Source organism: Symphodus melops (genome assembly GCF_947650265.1).
Source record: "Symphodus melops genome assembly, chromosome: 8".
In the NCBI taxonomy this organism is placed as follows: domain Eukaryota; kingdom Metazoa; phylum Chordata; class Actinopteri; order Labriformes; family Labridae; genus Symphodus; species Symphodus melops.
In genome coordinates this window covers 16,488,561-16,509,214 of record NC_136698.1, presented here as the reverse complement: position 1 = coordinate 16,509,214, position 20,654 = coordinate 16,488,561, and the positions used below count along the sequence as shown (strand labels likewise).

The following is a 20,654-nucleotide window of genomic DNA, read 5'->3' as shown; positions in this document are numbered from 1 at the left end:
CATGAGATGGACTCAAAGATCTAAAATTCATTCCAGATACACAATATTACCATTTCTCTCAAACATTGTTCATAAATCTGTCTAAATGTGTGATAGTGAGCACTTTTGCTTTGCTGAGACAATCCATCCCACCTCACAGGTGTGCCACATCAAGATGCTCATCAGACACCATGATTAGTGCATAGGTGTACCTTAGACTGTCCACAATAAAAGGCCACCCTGAAATGTGCAGTTTTTGCTTTATTGAGGGTCTGGGGACTCAGAACCAGTCAGTATCTGGTGTGACCACCATTTGCCTCATGCAGTGCAACACATCTTCTTCGCATAGAGTTTATCAGATTGTCAATTGTGGCCTGTGGAATGTTGGTCCACTCCTCTTCAATGGCTGTGCGAAGTTGCTGGATATTAGTGGGAACTGGTACGCGCTGTCGTATACGCCGGTCAAGCACATCCCAAACATGCTCAATGGGTGACATGTCCGGTGAGTATGCTGGCCATGCAAGAACTGGGACATTTTCAGCTTCCAAGAATTGTGTACAGATCCTTGCAACATGGGGCCGTGCATTATCTTGCTGAAACATGAGGTGATGTTCATGGATGTATGGCACAACAATGGGCCTCAGGATCTCATCACGGTATCTCTGTGCATTCAAAATGCCATCAATAAAATGCACCTGTGTTCTTCGTCCATAACAGATGCCTGCCCATACCATAACCCCACCACCACCATGGGCCACTCGATCCACAACATTGACATCAGCAAAGCGCTCACCCACACGACGCCACACACGCTGTCTGCCATCTGCCCTGAACAATGTAAACCGAGATTCATCCGTGAAGAGAACACCTCTCCAACGTGCCAGACGCCATCGAATGTGAGCATTTGCCCACTCAAGTCTGTTACGGCGACGATCTGGAGTCAGGTTAAGACCCCGATGAGGACGACGAGCATGCAGTTGAGCTTCCCTGAGACGGTTTCTGACAGTTTGTGCAGAAATTCTTTGGTTATGCAAACCAATTGTTTCAGCAGCTGTCTGAGTAGCTGGTCTCAGACGATCTTGGAGGTGAACCTGCTGGATGTGGAGGTCCTGGGCTGGTGTGGTTACACGTGGTCTGCGGTTGTGAGGCCGGTTGGATGTACTGCCATATTCTCTGAAACGCCTTTGGAGACGGCTTATGGTGGAGAAATGAACATTCAATGCCCGAGCAACAGATCTGGTTGACATTCCTGCTGTCAGCATGCCAATTGCACGCTCCCTCAATGCTTGCGCCATCTGTGGCATGCCAATTGCACGCTCCCTCAATGCTTGCGCCATCTGTGGCATTTTGCTGTGAGACAAAACTGCACATTTCAGAGTGGCCTTTTATTGTGGGCAGTATAAGGTACACCTGTGCACTAATCATGGTGTCTGATGAGCATCTTGATGTGGCACACCTGTGAGGTGGGATGGATTATCTCAGCAAAGCAAAAGTGCTCACTATCACACATTTAGACAGATTTGTGAACAATGTTTGAGAGAAATGGTAATATTGTGTATCTGGAATGAATTTTAGATCTTTGAGTCCATCTCATGACAAATGGGAGCAAAAACAAAAGTGTTGCGTTTATATTTTTGTTGAGTGTATATATCTGCTGCAGTCTGAACTCTGAACCAGTTGGTATATAGAAAAAAGCTAATCACTCATTCATTAATGATTACTGAAACATGGCTTGCAGTTTTTGTGCATCTCAGTAGGGATCAGTAATATTAATTTATACTGCTATCGTAGCATAAGAGAAGAGGAGGAGGAGAAACCCAATCATATAGATTGTAGACCACAGGTTAGGAATTAGCAAAGCACAAATAACTGCTGTATGAGCTTTGAATACAGGTGTGGGCAAATATGTTGAACAGGCAGCTTATCAAGATTAGAAGGTCTGAATGTAGTGGAATGAGGACGGGAAGCAATGTGCAGCTACTTGTCAGCTCAAGTTCATTGTAAACTGAAAACTGTGATTACTTTGAATGAGAAAGAATATCACTATGGTCTTTGAGTTAAATGTCTTTATAAAGAAAACGTTCTAGTGACCCCCACTGTAGACACTGTAAAGACATCTCCTGTATCTTAGAACTCTGCCTCCTCATCTGTTGACTTATTGGTTCGATCAGGAGTTCTTCCAAGTTTCACTCGCTTACCTCCTTAGGCTGGTTCAGAAGCTCTTCTCGCCTTCTAAAACCCCCTGCTGTGCCCAACTGTTTAGCTTGCCTTTAATCTTCCTACACACTGTGAATTTTACCATGTTTGAGAGAGTGCAGTAGGTCATTCCAGATGTGTTTGCTCTCCATCTTATTTGCCTCTATGAAGGTTTATTCTCTGATGGGCCCACTGCTCAACAGAAATGTAGTTTTGCTTACGTAAATTATGTAATCTGAATTACATGCAGCTGCAAGCCAGCTGTATAAATATATTTCTGGAATCTTGAAATTGTTTTGCCGTGCACGTCTCCTCCTTGATGCTGTGTCAAATCCAGCTGAGATGTGTAGTTCTTTAGCCTTAAGAAAACTACTTGTCCAGGTTAAATATCACAAAAAAATATACAAATTCAACACATAAGTAATTAAAAACTGTTGTTAAATTCGAACAGGAAATTCCTTCATATCACCCTCCTCCCAGTTTCACAAACATTGTAGATATTGGACCTCAAGTCCTCCAGCAGAAATCAAAGTCCTTGGTCAGCACATTTTACAAGACTCCATTTGTAGACAGTGAAAATGAAGAACTCTGAACAGCTTTTTAGTAGCTTTGCTAAAACAGAAGATTAGTCTTAGCTGTCACCCCAAGAATATCACCTCTTCTGGTGCCTCTCACCTAAAACAAATTTAAAGGGAGTTCAGTCCCTCTGTCCTTGGTTTCACTCCCCCTCATGCACTATAGCAAGAGTTCCTTCCCTGCCATTACATTTCATGTTCTTGAAACCAGTCCTTGCTGCTGATGATCAGCATGCCAGGTCCCTATTTTCTGGTGATCTTGCAAACAACCGTAGGTATTTATTCTTGAAAGAGTACTTTTTCAGTAACTGGTGTAAATAATCTTATTAAATTAAAGAAATAAAAACCAGAAGAAGTTTATCTGATCGACAATCAAAAGAAATATGTTGCTTTGATTTTTAAAGAAGTTATGTTAAAAAAAAAAAAAACAACAACAACTACATATTGCAAGTTCTTGTCATAGTGCAAGATCATGGCACAACTTGGTGTTAGCTCAATATGTTACATATCCCCTTGTTTTCCACAATGTGCTGAGATTACACACTGTTATTTAATCTTTGATAAGAATGATACGTTTTCACATGTTGACATGAATCAAAAAGGAATTTTATTGATGACACAAACAAGATACTTGAATAGTAAAGGTTTTCAAAAAGTAATTTGGCAGTAATCTGAAATTGGCTTCATTGCTCTGGGGTTTTGACAGTATTTCTATATCTTTCTGATTTTGTTTTATTTTGGTTCTTTTCACTTTCAACTTTCTGTGGTTTTAAAAAGCAAGCATTATGCAAAGTATTTTATTTATGGAGAGCCAAAATATATCCAATACGCACAATTTTGTCTACAACGGTGAATGAACTTGGTAAAGAAACACACATAAAGATGTAGTAAATACATGTTTTACAGCCTACACCAAAACATGTGCAAAATCACAAATGGTAAAGCTAATTCTTAGCGTGGTGTTGCACAGATTTCATAAGGACATGGTGCAAGAGTAACACCAAATTTGTAGTCAAACTTAGCCTTCTCCCCTGCCGGCATGGAGAAGGTGAAACGCTGCACGAAGGAGGTGAAGAAGAGAAAAAGCTCCATCCTTGCCAGGTTCTCACCGGGACAAACACGCTTACCTGAAGAAAAAAACAACAGTCAAAAGATAAATATCAGTCAGGTTCATGTATTTATAGGACTGAGAAAGGTAAAAATGCACTTTGCTCTCAGACAAGCGAGTATATATTTCCTCATCCTACTTAACAGTTATTCTAACCTTTTCCTCTTTGTACGAAATGCAGAATACTCATTTCCGTCTCTGCAAAGCCAAAACAAAATTTGACAACCAGATTTGAACCCTTCTGTTTTGATCCCATGTCACTTACTTCTCTGCGTTGTTGTCTTTATAATTAAGAATCCTCTCTTAGCAAATCTAAAAATAATAATATTAGACCCTGTAAGGTCTCAGTTTATGCTGAGACAGGCCCCAGACTCCTGAGATTGTGTTGCTCCTCACCTGCAGAGAAAGGAATGAAGGCAGCTTGCTTCACAAACTTCCCCTCCTCATTCAGAAAGTGTCCTGGGTTGAAGGTGGATGGGGTCTTCCACTCATTCTTGTCGTACAGCACCGAGGTCAAATTGGGAATGATTGTGACTCCCTGGTGATTGGAACAATATAATTCAATGTGATACATAATTAATTTACCATGATATTGTACTTTGTCATAATATTTTGTTTTTATGTAATGAAAATTGACCTTTGGGATTGTATAGCCTCCCAGGTGGATCTCCCTGTTGGTCATATGAGGCAGGCTTAGAGGTACTATGTTGCCTATTCTCTGGACCTCGTGGAGGACCGCATCAGTATAGGGCATGTTAACACGATCTTCCACTGATGGCTGTCTGGACTGTCCAATAACTTTGTCTATCTCAGCCTGGACCTTTGCTGTTTGAAGGGAAACCAACAGGAATTGAAAAGAAGATTCAGAGACAGGTTGCAAAGTAAAAAATTTTGTAGAGATGGTTCAGAAATGAACACCTGTAATTGGTTGTCCCCATTTTGCACATTTTTGAAATAGAACTGGTCTGTGTTCTTACCCTGGATGTCTGGGTATTTTGCCATATAGAGGAAAGCCCAGCGCAGGGTGGTGGATGTGGTCTCAGATCCAGCCACAAACAGTTCAAAGACAGAAATAATAAGGCATTCCTCATCAAACGTGTTGTCAGCTTGTCCCTTACTCTGAGAACATATTCAAATACATACAGTGTCAAACAATGCATCAAAAGAAGTTGGAACATTGTACTGGAACTTGAACTACTGAAAAGTGTTTTAAGATGTGTTTCATTAGCATTAATTGGGTGGTTTTGCCTCAGAGATAAGCCTTTCAAAGATAGTGGTGCAAGGCCTGCAACTTAAGTGCAAACAAGCTCATGATGACGAGGCAAACCAAAAGGCTACCTATAAAAAGACGGCTTTGTACAACACATATAACACTTTATAGGACTGAACTGAGTACTGGACAAAACAGAAATTTCTTGCAAAGACTGAACACATTTTCATAAATAGCACAGTGTTAGTGATGAAAAGATGCATCTAGTGGTTGTTACCATCTCTATCTCTTTCAAGTAGCAGTCGATGTAGTCTCTTTGGTCTGAGGGGTCCCAGTTTTGTTTGTGCTCCTTAAGTTCTTCTCCTATGAAGTCTCTTATGTCATAGTAAATTTGCTTGAAAGTCTGATGTGGCCCAGGTATCCATTGCATCAGCCAAGGGAATGAGTTGTAAAACTGCGGGGCAAAGCATATTGAAATGATAATATACTGTATGGTGGAGGAATTTAAATACAACATCCTCATTAAGCCATTTACGTGGTTGCTCTGTTTCCCACTTAAGCATTTATTGTAAAACAATGGCACACCACAATAATATTTCAGCTATTGCTTAAAAATGCCATACCTGTGCCCAAACAGAGGCTTGAATCTGGAGTGCTGTTTCGAAGTAGCTAATCAGTTTCCTGAACTTGTCATCAGTGTACTCAAAGCGATGCCCGAAAACCAGGGAGCAGATGATGTTGGAGATCGCGTTGTTGAGGATAAGGTTTGGGTTGAAAGGCTTACCTCCACAGTTTAACAGAAAAGAAGATGTTAATTTGGGAGAAATTATTTACTCCACTCTATCCCCTGCTGATTTTGTAAATTTGCCGGATTACAAAGAAGTGAGAGGTCTAGAATTGTTATGGTACTTTTATTTTAACAAACAGATAAAGAATACCACAAAAGAAGTCCAGGGAAAAAAACCCTTACATAAAGTTATAAATTGATTTGCATTTGATCGGAGGAAATACGTAATTTATCCCCAAGCAAAACCCTTGCTGGCAAACGCAGAAGTCAGACGATTGTTGTAGGTGGTCACCAGGTTTGCAGTTCAATTTTGGTCTCATATAACCACATCACCTTCTCCCAAGCTTTCTCTGAATCATTCAGGTGTTCATTGGCAAACCGTTTTACAGGCCTGTACATGTGCCTTCAATCCGTTACATCATAGTGTGGTACCAATGGCTTTCTTGGTGACTGTGGTCCCAGGTGCCTTGAGGTCATTACAAACTCCTCGTAGTTCTGGGCTGTTCCATCATCCCTCTCATGGTCATCCTTACCCCACAAGGCGAGATCTCTTCTTCTCTAGCCATCGAGGAAGGTGGACACTTTTTCTGCTCTCTTCTACTCCCTTTCTTATCTCGCCCTTGTGTGTGTTCTCACTGCTTCTGCCTCGTCTTAATACCCTGGAGTGTTTCTTTCTAACTGTCTCTCCGGAATCAAACAAAGCTAATATGGAACTAATAAGCTGGTCTCTCAACGCAACTGACAAGATCCGCTGGACCGGGGGAGTCCACTTGCCCGGATGGAACGTTCGCTGCTTGGTACGTGATGGATTCATGGAACACGTGGAGAGTGCTTGGCAGTGCTATCGTTGGAAGAAGTTGAGGATGTGTACATATTAGGCCTCATGTTCACCAGACTTCTGCTGATTGGCCTTGGCGTAGCACTGGTGTTTCGAAAAATTGGAAAGATAATCATGATTATTGAATAGGGCAAAACAGTTGGAGCACAGACTGTTCTGCTGGCAGAGCTGGGCCACAGGATGGACATCTGGGGAAAGCTTGCTGCAATGCAAGGCGAGTCCAATTTGTTGAGGGCCAGACTTTAGACATTAGAGGGGACAGCCATTACTATGTTCCCTCTTCCTAAAAATACGTTTTTGGATTTAATTCGGACCCCCTGATGAAATCCCCCCAAAATTCATGCTGGTTTGTAGAGGATTTTTATCTGGACTTTTTTTTAATATTCTTCTCTGTTTGTTAAAATAAAAGTACCATAAAAATGATAGACTGCACAAATCTTTGTAATCGGTCAAACTGACAAAATCAGCAGCGGATCAAATAATTATTTCCTCCACTGTATGTCATAATTTCTCCTTATAAATGTATCACTCAGCATTGAATAGTTACCTTTATAGCTATTTAAGTCATTTAAACAATAGTTTACTTCATCCAAGATGTTGGGTTCAAGTGACTTCCTTCCAAATCCAAAATTTTTTAAGGTTGAAACTGCAAAACGCCTCTGCTGCTTCCACAAGTGCCCATTACTGAAAACAACACCTGATGGTGACAAGGAAAACAAAATGATGATCATAAAAAGAGAAGCCAATCAAACTGTATGCACAAAATACAAAAATGTATCGGTCCTTGTTCTGAAAATCCACTTCATTAGTTTAATTTAAAATTTCATGAAACATTAATCTTGTTAAAAAGAAGAGAGTGTCAAGTTTCACTTAAGTTCATAGTGCTCTGATTAATACTAAAACAATAAGACTGACAAAAGAAATTACTATTTGTTTTAACACATTTAATACATTGTTTTGGCAATTTTCTATGTTCTAAAATAGTCATACACTTTATGAAGGCTTTCTATTTGGTTAGTCTGTGTTTTACATCCTCACACCTAGTCCACGAGTCAGGTCCACAAGTATAGGGAGGGGTGGGCGGTCAGCCAGACTGTCTCCCTTAGTCACAAGAGCTTCTTTCAGAACATCAATCCCATTTAAGACCACCAACCACTCCTGACCGATCCGCAGACTGTACACATCTCCATATGTCCTTGCTAACTGTGAGTGGATTCAAGAGAGAAGGAAGAACAGAAAATGTAAAGTTAAGTGCTATGAACTGACAGTATCTTTTTTTCAACACTTGCCTGTTTACCTGTGTCATACTCTCATGAGCCTTTTTGTGGTCCACTGAGAAAATGTTGCCCAGAATTGGAAAAGCCTGAGGTCCTGGAGGGAAGCTGGCATGCCTGCGGTTCTTTATGTAGTCTGCAGTGAGAATTAAAATGGCAATGAAGAGCAGAAGACTTTTGACATCCAAGTTCACCAAGGTTTCAAATACTGAAAAAATAAAATCCATCCTGCAAACAGGGCTAAAGTCTTCTTTGCTGAAGCCTTTGCTCATTTGATCCTTCTTTGAGACAGAGTCATTGTTTTGTATGCTGTGCACAAATAAACCCCACCCAGACCTCTCCTTCCTATGGGGGAGAGTCTTGGCAACAAACCAGAGGCATTGTAGTTGTTTTGAACTCTGATCTATTTATTCACTGAAAAGAGATATCCCACACTGTTACTCTGTCACAGTAAGTCATTCAACTTTAGTGATGTGAGAGATTAGTCATTAGCAAATAATTAATTAGGCTATATATGTGCATGTAAGTCATAAACAGGGATAGATTGCTAAATTATATCTTCTCTAATTTTATTTTATTTTCCTATGACACATTGTTTTGTTTTTCTCTGGCTATAGGTGGGCCAGTGCCTCCCAGGCCTATTACTGGCTACATGGCAAACAGGTGAAAATATTGTGTCCAATGGCTCTCACCACTTCAGTCGGTGCAGGGAGCCACCTTGAGTGACTAGCCCCAACTACAAGCCAGCAACCAGTTCCACTAAGGTGGATAATCAGAAGTGCTTAGCAAACAACAACATTAAAAGCAAACCAGTTGGTTCGGTTTAAAAAATGTGACATCGGGTAATAACAATAGAAATGATAGATTAAACAGACCAGATACTAGCGTCAGAAAAGGAAACGTACTAAAGGCACAGCAGCTGAGGCAAAACAGCAGCCAATGAAAGTCTAGGAATACAAGAAAAACAAGCTACATATAACAATATGTTTATAACATTATAATGAGTGCATAATTATTGTATTATAACTACAACATAACTGTATACCTCAAGTAGCTTGTATCTGGACAATATATCAATTCTAATATAGGAGTTTTAATTTGTATCATATTTGATACAGCGGGTCACGAAGCTCAAAGATATTTTTTTTTTCTTGAACAAAAAACTCAACAAAATTCAACAAAAACAATGCAGCAGTTGAATTGGCAGGGTGGAAGTCTGCAAGACAACATTTTAGTTATTTTTTCATTTTGCGGTTCACAATCTTTTTATTTTGACTGATGGTAGGCGTGGAAACTGTTTCTGTCCTTGTTCAGACAAAGATGCACCTTGCATTTCTCACAGTACACATGGGCAAAGTGGCCTGCGTAGTTCCTGCACCTCTTCCGGGTTTCCCATGTTGGTAAATGCGTAAATGATCCCCATCCTTTCTCACATGGGGCAGCTCAGGGGTTTTCCTCTTCCAGAGAGGGGTTGGCGTTGTTTCTGAAGAGGACAGTGGTCTGCCAAACTTTTTGACCTTTCCTGCGCTTGTGAGGGTGGTGCCAACAGTGTTGAAAGATCACAGACAATTCACCTCACCACACCGGCCAGAAGCAAGTGAGACTGCTCATTGTCAACAGCTGAAAGCTTGGCTGACACTTTTACCCCCTCACAGGAGAATTTCCACTCACTCCACTCGCTGAGTTCAGGCTGAACTTAGCTAATCACAAAAGTCTTACTTTAACTTGCATAAACCTTATCATGAAAAGTTGATGTATGTATTACATGCATAATGTGTACTTATAATATATTAATGAGTGTTATATTATGATTATTTGCTGGAATAGTTGGTGGTCATAAAACTGCTTGAGGAGAGCAAGCTATAAAGAATTATTGGGGGTCATGAACTGCTCACATAGTGGGGTATGCAGGAATGCCCTGCTCGGAAAAGGGGAGTTTCCTGCAGCTGACTGAGACACACCCAGATAACCATATATGTCTTGTTTATGCTACATACTGTTTGAAGTAACACAAAATGTAAACTGGAACTTTCCATGACATAGATGTTGAGAGTCTGCCACAGTATATAAGAGGGACGCACAGGCTTCTCTTTCTCTTGTCTGAGTGGTTTACACTTGTTCTGCACCTGTGATCAATTGCACAAGATATTTTCTTTATAATTACTTAGCCCTAGTCACTCATTGTGAGAATAGCACTCTTTTGTAGGATTTGTATTATTTTGTAAGCTCTTTTTTTCATCAATTGTGGTATTATAAAATAAAAGGAAACCTTCCATTGTAAGGACTTTCCAACAAAAACCCTCTTCCTTTTAGATCTTATATTTTTCTCTTGTTGGACAACGACGGACCAAAGGGATAGAAGACTAAGGTAAGAAGCTTTTTATCCCCATTGTTCCAATACCAGAGAGGAAAACATAGACTGGGGCAGGGACACTCCGCTTTAAAGTGGTTAGGACCCACTAGGGTGTGAGAGACCCAAGGAGAGTCCCCTCCAGGTAACGGCTGCGAAGGAGTCCTTTCCAGTAGTAACAGCCTATGATCTGACCATAGATGGGAATGACTTCAAAACTGTAATAACTCAATAACTTTAAAGGTATAGAAGCTGAATAAACTGTGTATTTCTTTAACCGCTCCTAATAACCAATAGTGATGTTCTAGTTCAAGGAAGCAGCGATACCTTTATGAAAGGCAGTTATTGGTCCTCCTGACGAGATTCACACTCGGCCCAGACCAAGCAATCAAAGTGAGGCAGAGTAGAGGTTTCAAGGTCAAGTAGTACATAGGAGCAACAAAATAGGATGTTAAAGTAATTCCTAAAAAAAGCCAACTACTTAGCCGAGATCCCCGCGCTCTCGCGACAACAGAAGCCTGAAACCTTCAAAGGGGCAGGGCTTTCTGCCTGGGCTGCAGTTTCTCCAGGTGTCTTCTGTAGCGGATCCATGCATTGATTACTGCCACTGTAACAGTGTGCCACCAAATGTAAATGTACCATCTTCGGGATCTGAAGTTGAACTTGTACAGTGCAGATAGCATATCAAGAAGGTCAAGACCTCCCATATACCTGTTGTATGTGTCAACAATGGCTGGTCTGGGAACCATTATGTAGGCTTTGGCTTTCCGATCCCACCGTTTCACATTGCCCAGTGGTTCAACACCAACAAAAGAAGAGAGCAGGTTCACAGCTTTGTTGTCATACCATCTCACAATGATTTTCTCTTCCTGATTTACTCCAATCCAGAGACCCTCTTCCCTTTGTCTTCAGTTCTTTCTCATCTATCAGTTTGCAGCTCTTCACCCTGTTCATTCAGACTGTCCCTATGTAGTAGATTCCTCTTTGTTTCAAATTCTCCACCAATGGAACTGATGTAAAGAAGTTTTCAGCAAAAACTTTGTGAGTTTTTCCCGCTGGAAGGGTTGAGGTCATTTTCAGGACAACATCTCCTATAGCACCAACATCAGATTTCTCTTTGTCTGGATTTGCTCTCCCTTTACACATGTCAAAGTCAGAGAGATAGCCACTTTGGCCGGCAAGTCCACACATCTTGAACCCCCACTTGTGAAGTTTTCCTGGCATGTAGCATCATAGATGTGATTTGTGTGGAAACCATGGCCTGAGTTTCCACACTTTATCCTTTTTTTCATCCTCAGACACCTCCTGAAAGTGATCAGCATCAGCAAATTCAGGAATCGATCCCGTGACATCACATCACACACTGGGGGTACCTTGTCTCCATCTCCCAGTAAGCTCGTACGTTGGGCATCTGTACTAACCCCATGTGATGTACATACCCAGAATTTGCTTAATTTCTTGGGCATTTGTGTTCACTGACTTTCCATTTTTCTGCACACTGTACAAGTTTGTTTCTTCTGCAATTTCCTGTAGCATTTCCTGAGTCACAAGATCTTTGAAATGCATGCATGGTGTCCAGTCAACTCTCTCTTCAGAGTCTTCCTGAACACATGCAGACTCAACAGATGGAGGTTCAAAATGTTTTCTTCTCCACCGATACTCCTTCTTTTTCACTTTACCCCTGGCCAACTGCTTTGGTGTTGTGTCCTCTGGGCTTTCCTCTTCCTCATCATCACTACGATCTGGATTTTCGTCTTCCTCATTATCACTACTATCTGGGTTTTCCTCAGTCCTTGCAATAGGAGTCCATCCCTCGTCCTCGTAATCATCATCATCTTCCCCAAGCTGCTCCATGTCACTTGAATTCCCATCCATAATCATTTTCATTTGTCACACTGTATTTTTTTGCCATCTAAAACACACATGCACACAAAAAAATGCTTATGGTGTATTTTTTCTTTGAATTTGTAAGTTTTTAGTGAAAATCAGTAAGCAAGACAAAGTTGCTATCAATCATACCATTACAACACCAAGCTAATCATCAATCATCATGATACAGCAAGTTGCTATTTATATTTTGCTCTGAATGTACCAAATAATGTAATTTAAACATTTAATTAGTTTACTTAAAAAATAAAAAGACGATATGTTGCCTGATTTTATTTATAATGCATGAAATACAATAAAATGACAACTTACGTGACCTTCTACACACATATGTAATTTTAAACACGGTTTTACTAAACCATGGATTATAAAATATTAAGTAATTTCACATTGCATCAACCCAGTAACTGTTTCTAATTATATTTTACAAAAAAAAGTAACTTTTTTTTTTTTTCCGAAATTGCCGAAGTGCTCCTGCAAAAATCACATACGTCCACTTCTCGGTTAATGGCAGTGTTGTAGCATGGCTGGAAAGCCCTCTAGTGAGCAGATTACTGCCCTCTGGTGGAATATCCGTGTAGTGCAAGTACATAATTGTATAGATCGGGTTTTTCAGGGAAAAATTTGTCACACTGCTCATGTGGAGGGCGGGAAAACTTATGTATCGAATATGATACGTTTGGCGTTATAAAGTTTGATGTAATTATACAATTAGAAATATCTTTGCCATCCAAAGAGACAAAAGGTTAACAAAAACAAGTCTCAATTAGCCGCCTCACTTAACAATGACACCGAGAGGATTGCAAAATTGCAAACCATCAGCTAATACTATACAGAGGTCAGCAATGAGCAGTATGCTTGGACAAATGTGACAATAGCTTACATTTAACCAAACACACTCCTTCCAGTTTTTCCATGATTTAACGGTCTATAGTAATGAAATAATAATAAATGTTTAATTTTTTATTCCCTTCAATACAGTTTTTTTTATGCAAACCCCTGTTCTTTTAAGGATTACCATTGTGTCCATTTTGCTACAATATTTCATCAGACAAGCCTTTTTTAACATCTGTTAAGCTTGTTTTGTATGTGTAGGAGCCATTTTGTGTTTATTGTTATTGGCATGTTATTTAGTTTAGATATTTCTTGTATATTATTTTCCACTAGGGACACTGAAGGCACGGGGGTGTTTATATAGGAGCATAGGTGACAGGAAGGGGAGGGAACAGGTAGGGGGAGCACAAACAGTTCTCACCAGACCAGCAATCACGTCAGACCAGCACTCATGTCAGACCAGCAATCACGTCAGACCAGCACTCATGTCAGACCAGCAATCACGTCAGAACAGCAATCACGTCAGACCAGCACTCATGTTATCACCAGCACGAAGAAAAACCAATGGAAAATGGTATGTTTTGTTCTAATTTCATCATCAATTCACTACAATAAAGCGTCAACAATAATTACAACTGGACTGTCATGATTCACCTCTGCGTCAGAACTTCATCCCTGCCTGCCTGTTAATGGCAATCAAATAAAAGGACGAACAAATTGGAAAATTGCCATTACAACTAAGTGAGAACTACGCTCTATGAGTGAAATTCAAACGAAATTAGAGGATTGAGATGTTGACAAAGATTGTTTTGTTTTACAAACCTGATGGCCATCACCGATCAACTGGAATTGACACCGGCCCTACACTAATTGCTGCGGGAGGATTGGAAACCACCGGAGCTCTAAGGACTGGGTATGTGTGCAATCATTAAGCTTTATTGGATAAGCTACAAGAAGCGCTGTATTGGACAGCGGCTACGGTGGAGTCAGCTAACTGAAAGCTACAGTCTTTAAACACATCAGCTGTTTGAAACATTGTATCGTTGACGCACGGCGTTTTCATTCAAAAAAAAAAAAAATGTCTGCTGTCAATTCCGATGTTCCGCCACAGGATGGCGATGTTGAGAAGGATTCTGAGAAGGAAAAACGAGTTATCAGACCAACTGCAAAAGGCATGCTTTTATTCATTGAAACATGTCAGAAGTCAAGAAACTCAAAATTTAAACAAGCTAAAAAATCAATGGAAGTGCTAAAAGAGCTCATGAAATTAAATGAAAATACAACTGATGTCAAATCTACCTTGGAACAATTAATAAAGATCTGTCATGAAGCCAAAGAAAACCACGAGTCATTGATGAATTTACCACTGCCTGAAAATGAATATGAAAAGCAAAATCAATGGTTTATTCAAAAAATGGAAAAATACGATGGCTTTGTACAAGATGTTAAACTGTGGTTATCTGAAGTTGGACAAACACCACACATCAATGTTGAAGGTCAAATTGCAACACAACAAGATGAGGTAAACTCAGATATTATTGGACCTGATGACAGTGTATCAAACGCCTCAAAACCAAAATCAAGCCACAAATCTCGCTCTTCATCACGTGCATCTTCAACATCATCTGCCTACATTAAAGCACAGGCGGAAAAGGCTGCACTCATGGAAAGAGCTGATGCCTTGAGGAAAAAACATGAACTTGAAGCCCAAGAGGAGCAATTGAAAAGAATGAAGGAACAACTGGAACTGGAGACTGAGCTGGCAGCAACAAATGCAAAAATCAATGTGTTAAAGGGGAGAGAAGGTTCCAGAACATCTGATGGAATGAACTCTTACTTGATAAAAGCAACTACTCAAAAGGAAGGATCAGCTCAGTGGAAAGCACCTACAAGTGAACATCAAATACAACAAGGACAGGATCAATGGAAGGAAACTGAATCTTTCTCTCAGCAGCAGGTTGTTAAACCAAAGCAAACAACTTATGGACCATTAATAAAAACTCATATGACCCATATAACCCAACACTCTCTTCCCATGCATAAAGAACAGACCTATATGAAAGAAGGTGAGCAAGAGTATGTTCATCATTCACTACCTATATTTAATCCAAACAACCAAGGTGATATCTGTGACATCATTCAGAGACAAAATGACCTCACTGCTCTTCTGGTTCAGCAAAATCTCTCTTCCACCCTGCCATCAAGAGAAATTCCTGTCTACGACGGCGATCCATTGCTGTATGAAACTTTTATCAGGGCATTTGAGAGAGGAGTGGAACAAAAGACACAAGATCACAGTGACTGCTTACATTTCCTAGGGCAATACACAAGATGGAATGCAAAAGACTTAGTCCACAGCTGCCAACATATGCCTCCAGACCAAGGCTATCAAAGAGCAAAACATCTTCTTAAAGAACATTTTGGAAATGAATATAAAATTGCCACTGCATACATGGACAAAGCATTTGCCTGGTCAGCAATCAAATCGGAGGATTTAAAAACATTACATGCATTCTCGTTGTTTCTCAGAGGATGTTGTAATGCAATGACACATCTCAGCTACATGGAAGAAATGAATGTTGTTTCCAATATGAAGACCATTCTTCTGAAACTGCCTTATAAGCTGAGAGACAAGTGGAGAAATAGGGCATGTCAAATACAAGACCAGCAGGGACATCGAGCACAATTTTCAGACCTGGTAGACTTCATAGAGAAAGAAGTAAAGGTGCTGTCAGACCCACTTTTCGGAAACATCCAGGATCCAAAGCCAGTTATAACTGTGAAAAGCTCTGCTTCATTTAAATCAAGAGGAACGTCAGGACCAAGAGGAAGCAGTTTTGCAACAACTGTAACACCTATAGAACCACAAGAAAATGTGATAACAAATGGAAAGGAAAGAAATGCTTCAAACCCCAATTATCAATGTTTATTCTGCAATAGGAGTGGTCACACATTGGTGCAGTGTCCACAGATGAAGAGGAAAACGCACAGAGAAAAAATAGACTTCCTAAAGGGAAAGGGAATCTGTTTTGGATGTTTGAAAATAGGACACATGAGCAAAGACTGCAAGAGTCGATTGACATGTGACGTGTGCAAACAAAATCATCCTCAAATACTTCATATTGAACAAAGGCAAAAGGAGAAGAAACTTGAACGTTCAGAAATGAATGAGAAACCAACCGTGGGTAATGCTGTTCTCTCACCTCATACATGTGGGCATATTGGGGCCGGTGACGAAAACTGCATCTTCTCCATTGTGCCAGTACAAGTAAAAAGCCAAAAGGGAGATACAGTGCTACAAACATATGCATTTTTGGACAATGGGAGTACATCTACCTTTTGCACAGAAAGTTTAATGAGAAAACTAAATATAACGGGACAAAGAACCAATATTCTTTTGCAGACCATGAACCAAGTGAAACAAGTTACCAGTCATCATATCTCAGGTTTGGAAATATCTAGTCTGGAAAAAGACAATTTCATTCTATTACCTGATGTGTTCACACATAGGACTATGCCTGTTTCTCGGCTCAGCATTCCCAGACAAGAAGACCTCATAAAATGGCCTTATTTGAAGGATATCACAATTCATGAAATAGACTCTGGCATTGATCTTCTTATTGGGACAAATAATTCAAAGGTATCAGAACCTTGGGAGCTGGTTAACAGCGAAGGAGATGGACCATACGCAGCAAGGACCCTACTGGGGTGGGTCATTTATGGTCCACTGAGAGGAGACATCATTAGAGACACAAATGGCTGTGCTGCTGCTGCTGCTGTCAATCGAATATCCATTGTAAAGCTAGAGGAGTTGTTAATTAAACAGTACAACCATGACTTCAGTGAAACCAACAAGGAAACAGAGGAAATGTCTAGAGAGGAAGTAAAATTCTTGGATATTGTGAATCACTCTGCAAAAATGACGGACGGACACTACTGTATAGACTTGCCTTTCAAACAAGAAAATCCCAGCATGCCGAATAACCGTTGCATTGCAGAACAACGCATCCAGAGTCTGAAACGCAAATTTGCCAAAAACAAGAACTTTCATGACGAGTACACATCTTTCCTCACAGAAATGATAAACAATGGTTACGCTGAAAAGGTACCACTAGATCAGCTGAAGGGAGGTGATGGGGAGCTCTGGTACATACCACATCATGGGGTGTATCACTCAAAGAAAGGAACCTTGAGGGTGGTCTTTGACTGTGGTGCAGTCTTCAAAGGAACATCACTGAACTGCCAACTGCTGAAAGGTCCAGATCTCACCAACTCACTCATTGGAATTCTCATCAGATTCAGACAAGAACCGATTGCTCTGCTGGCTGACATCAAAGCAATGTTTCACCAAGTTAAGGTACCAGAGAAACATACAGACTATCTAAGATTCCTCTGGTGGCCTGACGGTGATGTGCAGCAAGATCTTGTTGAATACCGGATGAATGTACATCTCTTTGGAGCCGTGTCATCACCAAGTTGTGCAAACTTTGCATTGAGAAAGACTGCTGAAGACAATAAAACTCACTTTCCAGCAGAGGTAATAAACACTGTACTCAACCACTTCTATGTTGATGATTGTTTGAAATCCACATCCTCAGAACAGGAAGCAATTAAAATGGTAGGAGACTTGACAGCCCTTTGCAGAAAAGGAGGATTCATACTGTCAAAGTGGATCAGCAACAATCGTGCTGTATTAGCATCCATCCCACAAGAACACAGAACAAAAGAAACCAAGGAGTTGGACTTGGACAAGGATCATCTGCCACTGGAAAGGGCATTGGGATTGCAATGGTGTGTTGAAACAGATGTGTTTAAATTCCAAATTACTGCACAGGAACGACCATACACAAGACGTGGCATCTTATCTGTGGTAGGCTCTATATATGACCCTTTAGGTTTTCTATCACCATTTACTTTGCCAGCCAAACTGTTTATGCAAGAACTCTGTAAGAAAGCCCTTGGATGGGATGAAACCATACCCCAAACCTTCTGTCAACAGTGGACAGGGTGGCTTGCAGATCTTAAAAAGATGGCAGAGTTCAAAGTGGATCGATGTATGAAACCGACAAACTTTGGTCAAATCAAATACGCACAGCTGCACCATTTTTCAGACGCCAGTGAATGTGGGTACGGCACAGTGTCATATCTAAGACTGGAAAACAATAAAGATGAAGTACATGTTGCATTCATATCAGGAAAATCCCGAGTTGCACCTTTAAGACAGATAACAATTCCCAGAATGGAGCTCACAGCTGCAGTCCTCGCTGTTCGAGTTGACATGATGTTGCAAAGAGAATTACATCTTAAATTGGACGAATCCATCTTCTGGACAGATAGCACAACAGTGTTAAAGTACATAAACAACGAGACAAAACGCTTCCAAACATTTGTAGCAAACAGGATTTCCGTTGTCAGGGATGCTACTGAAGTTACACAATGGAGGTATGTTACAAAGGAAAACCCTGCAGATGAAGCCTCCAGAGGACTAACAGCAGAGCGCTTCTTAAACTGCAGGCGATGGATCAAAGGACCAGAGTTTCTCTGGAAACAACAACAACAATGGCCAAACCCTTACCTGGAAACTGCAATCTCTATTCATGATCCAGAAATCAAACAGGACATTACAGTAAATACCATTGTCACCAATCCATTGAATCCCACAAACACTCTGATCAACTATTTCTCATCATGGAGAAATCTCACAATTGCTGTAGCTTGGTTTCTTAAAGTAAAGACAACCCTCTTACAGCTGACTCAAAAAAGAAAGGAGGTTCAGACCATGGTGAGTGGCTTTGAAAGTAACCCCAGCAAAATAAAGAAGAAAGTGGAGAAGGAAATGAAAGTCTTTAAAACAACACTCCATGGACAGTGTCTATGTCCTGAAGATCTTGCACAGGCAGAAAATGCAGTAATTTCTTTCAGTCAAAAACCAAAATTCAAGACATACAACGATGGTCTAAAGAAAGAAGAAGCTTTTCTCAGGGTGACATTGTTGTGGTGGTTGATTCCACTGCACCACGAGGTTCCTGGTTACTGGGCAGAATCCTGGAGACCAAACCAGATGCACAAGGTTTGGTGCGCACAGTTAAAATACAGACAAAGAGCAGCATATTGGAAAGAACAATAACAAAGATTTGTCTGCTCCAAGAAGCTGTAACAGCAAGGACTGGTGGTAAAGACCAGATCCCAACAGGTGCTATGTTCTAGAACCTCTGGCCCTAAAAGATGAAAAGACTAAAAGGAAGAAATGGACGGTGAAGAATCACTGCAGAAGATTACATGCCAACACATAGTACATGTTTGTTTGAAAAGATGTAAAAAAAAAAAAAGAAAAAAAAATGTACTGTTTATAGCTCCTTTAACTTTTTGTTATTCTAATTGTTTATTTATTTATTTGAAACAATTAGGGGCCGGTGTGTAGGAGCCATTTTGTGTTTATTGTTATTGGCATGTTATTTAGTTTAGATATTTCTTGTATATTATTTTCCACTAGGGACACTGAAGGCACGGGGGTGTTTATATAGGAGCATAGGTGACAGGAAGGGGAGGGAACAGGTAGGGGGAGCACAAACAGTTCTCACCAGACCAGCAATCACGTCAGACCAGCACTCATGTCAGACCAGCAATCACGTCAGACCAGCACTCATGTTATCACCAGCACGAAGAAAAACCAATGGAAAATGGTATGTTTTGTTCTAATTTCATCATCAATTCACTACAATAAAGCGTCAACAATAATTACAACTGGACTGTCATGATTCACCTCTGCGTCAGAACTTCATCCCTGCCTGCCTGTTAATGGCAATCAAATAAAAGGACGAACAAATTGGAAAATTGCCATTACAGTATGTAATGACAGACATTCTTTTATCAGCTCAATAACTGGAGTTGAATTATTCCAAAAAGGCCGAGACTAACATGCCTGAACAGGGAGCAGTTATAGTGTAAGTGCATGTTCCTTATGACATCCACGCATAAAGGGGTATGAAGTGTCTTTTACAGATAAAAGTGAGCCAGAATCAAAAAAACGCAGGCAGCTGGGCTTGAACCCTCAGGGGATGCTAGCTGTCAGTGTAAAACATTGTTAGAGTACTGGCAGGTGGGGTCATGTACTGCATGCTATTTTGAAAGGGAGATTCTAAGGCCTGCGTTTTCCTGGACTTTTTGTCATACTTCAAGCAGCAAATGTACCAAAGAAAAGAAAAGAAGCCAGTTGTTATTCAGCCATCATATAGAAAACCATACATTCTTTTTTTTCTTAGAAAAATTGCTAAATTCAAAAGTAATTTCAAACAAAAGTTGATAAAAAAAAGAGTTTGTAAAAAAATCATGTCCTATAACATTCTCTAAGCATCTTTAAATCTAGCTTTCATCAGGCCCACCAGGGAGCTTAATGAGTTAACACCTTGATGCCTATTGTCACGAATTTGCATCAAACCGCTTCCGCTCCAAGTGCAGTCAAAATAGCGTTTGTATTCCTCATTTTTCTCACTTTCAATACATACCTTGAAACCTTTTGCAAGCATTCGTTTCTCATAGGACCAGTTAGAGACAGAACAACATCTGTTTGATGTGCTATGTATGTGCTATTTTTGATACCCTGCCAAATAAACTTT

General features: G+C 40.3%; 1 protein-coding gene across 2 annotated transcripts; it reads right to left on the bottom strand.

Moving 5' to 3' along the window:
* Positions 1 to 2,620: 2,620 nt before the first annotated feature.
* On the bottom strand, positions 2,621 to 8,261 carry LOC306828162 (cytochrome P450 2J2-like). Of its 2 annotated transcripts, none has more exons than XM_079350439.1 (9): positions 7,991 to 8,261; positions 7,734 to 7,896; positions 7,241 to 7,390; positions 5,692 to 5,852; positions 5,346 to 5,522; positions 4,836 to 4,977; positions 4,496 to 4,683; positions 4,255 to 4,396; positions 2,621 to 2,850 (listed from the first exon to the last, which is right to left on the bottom strand). In XM_079350439.1, the coding sequence occupies exons 1-9, from the start codon at positions 8,237 to 8,239 to the stop codon at positions 2,828 to 2,830; spliced, it is 1,395 nt and encodes a 464-aa protein (XP_079206565.1). In that variant the 5' UTR covers positions 8,240 to 8,261; the 3' UTR covers positions 2,621 to 2,827. The 2 variants fall into 2 exon arrangements, with proteins under 2 accessions (XP_079206565.1, XP_079206564.1); XM_079350438.1 differs by lacking the exon at positions 2,621 to 2,850 and adding an exon at positions 3,335 to 3,877.
* Positions 8,262 to 20,654: the final 12,393 nt, after the last annotated feature.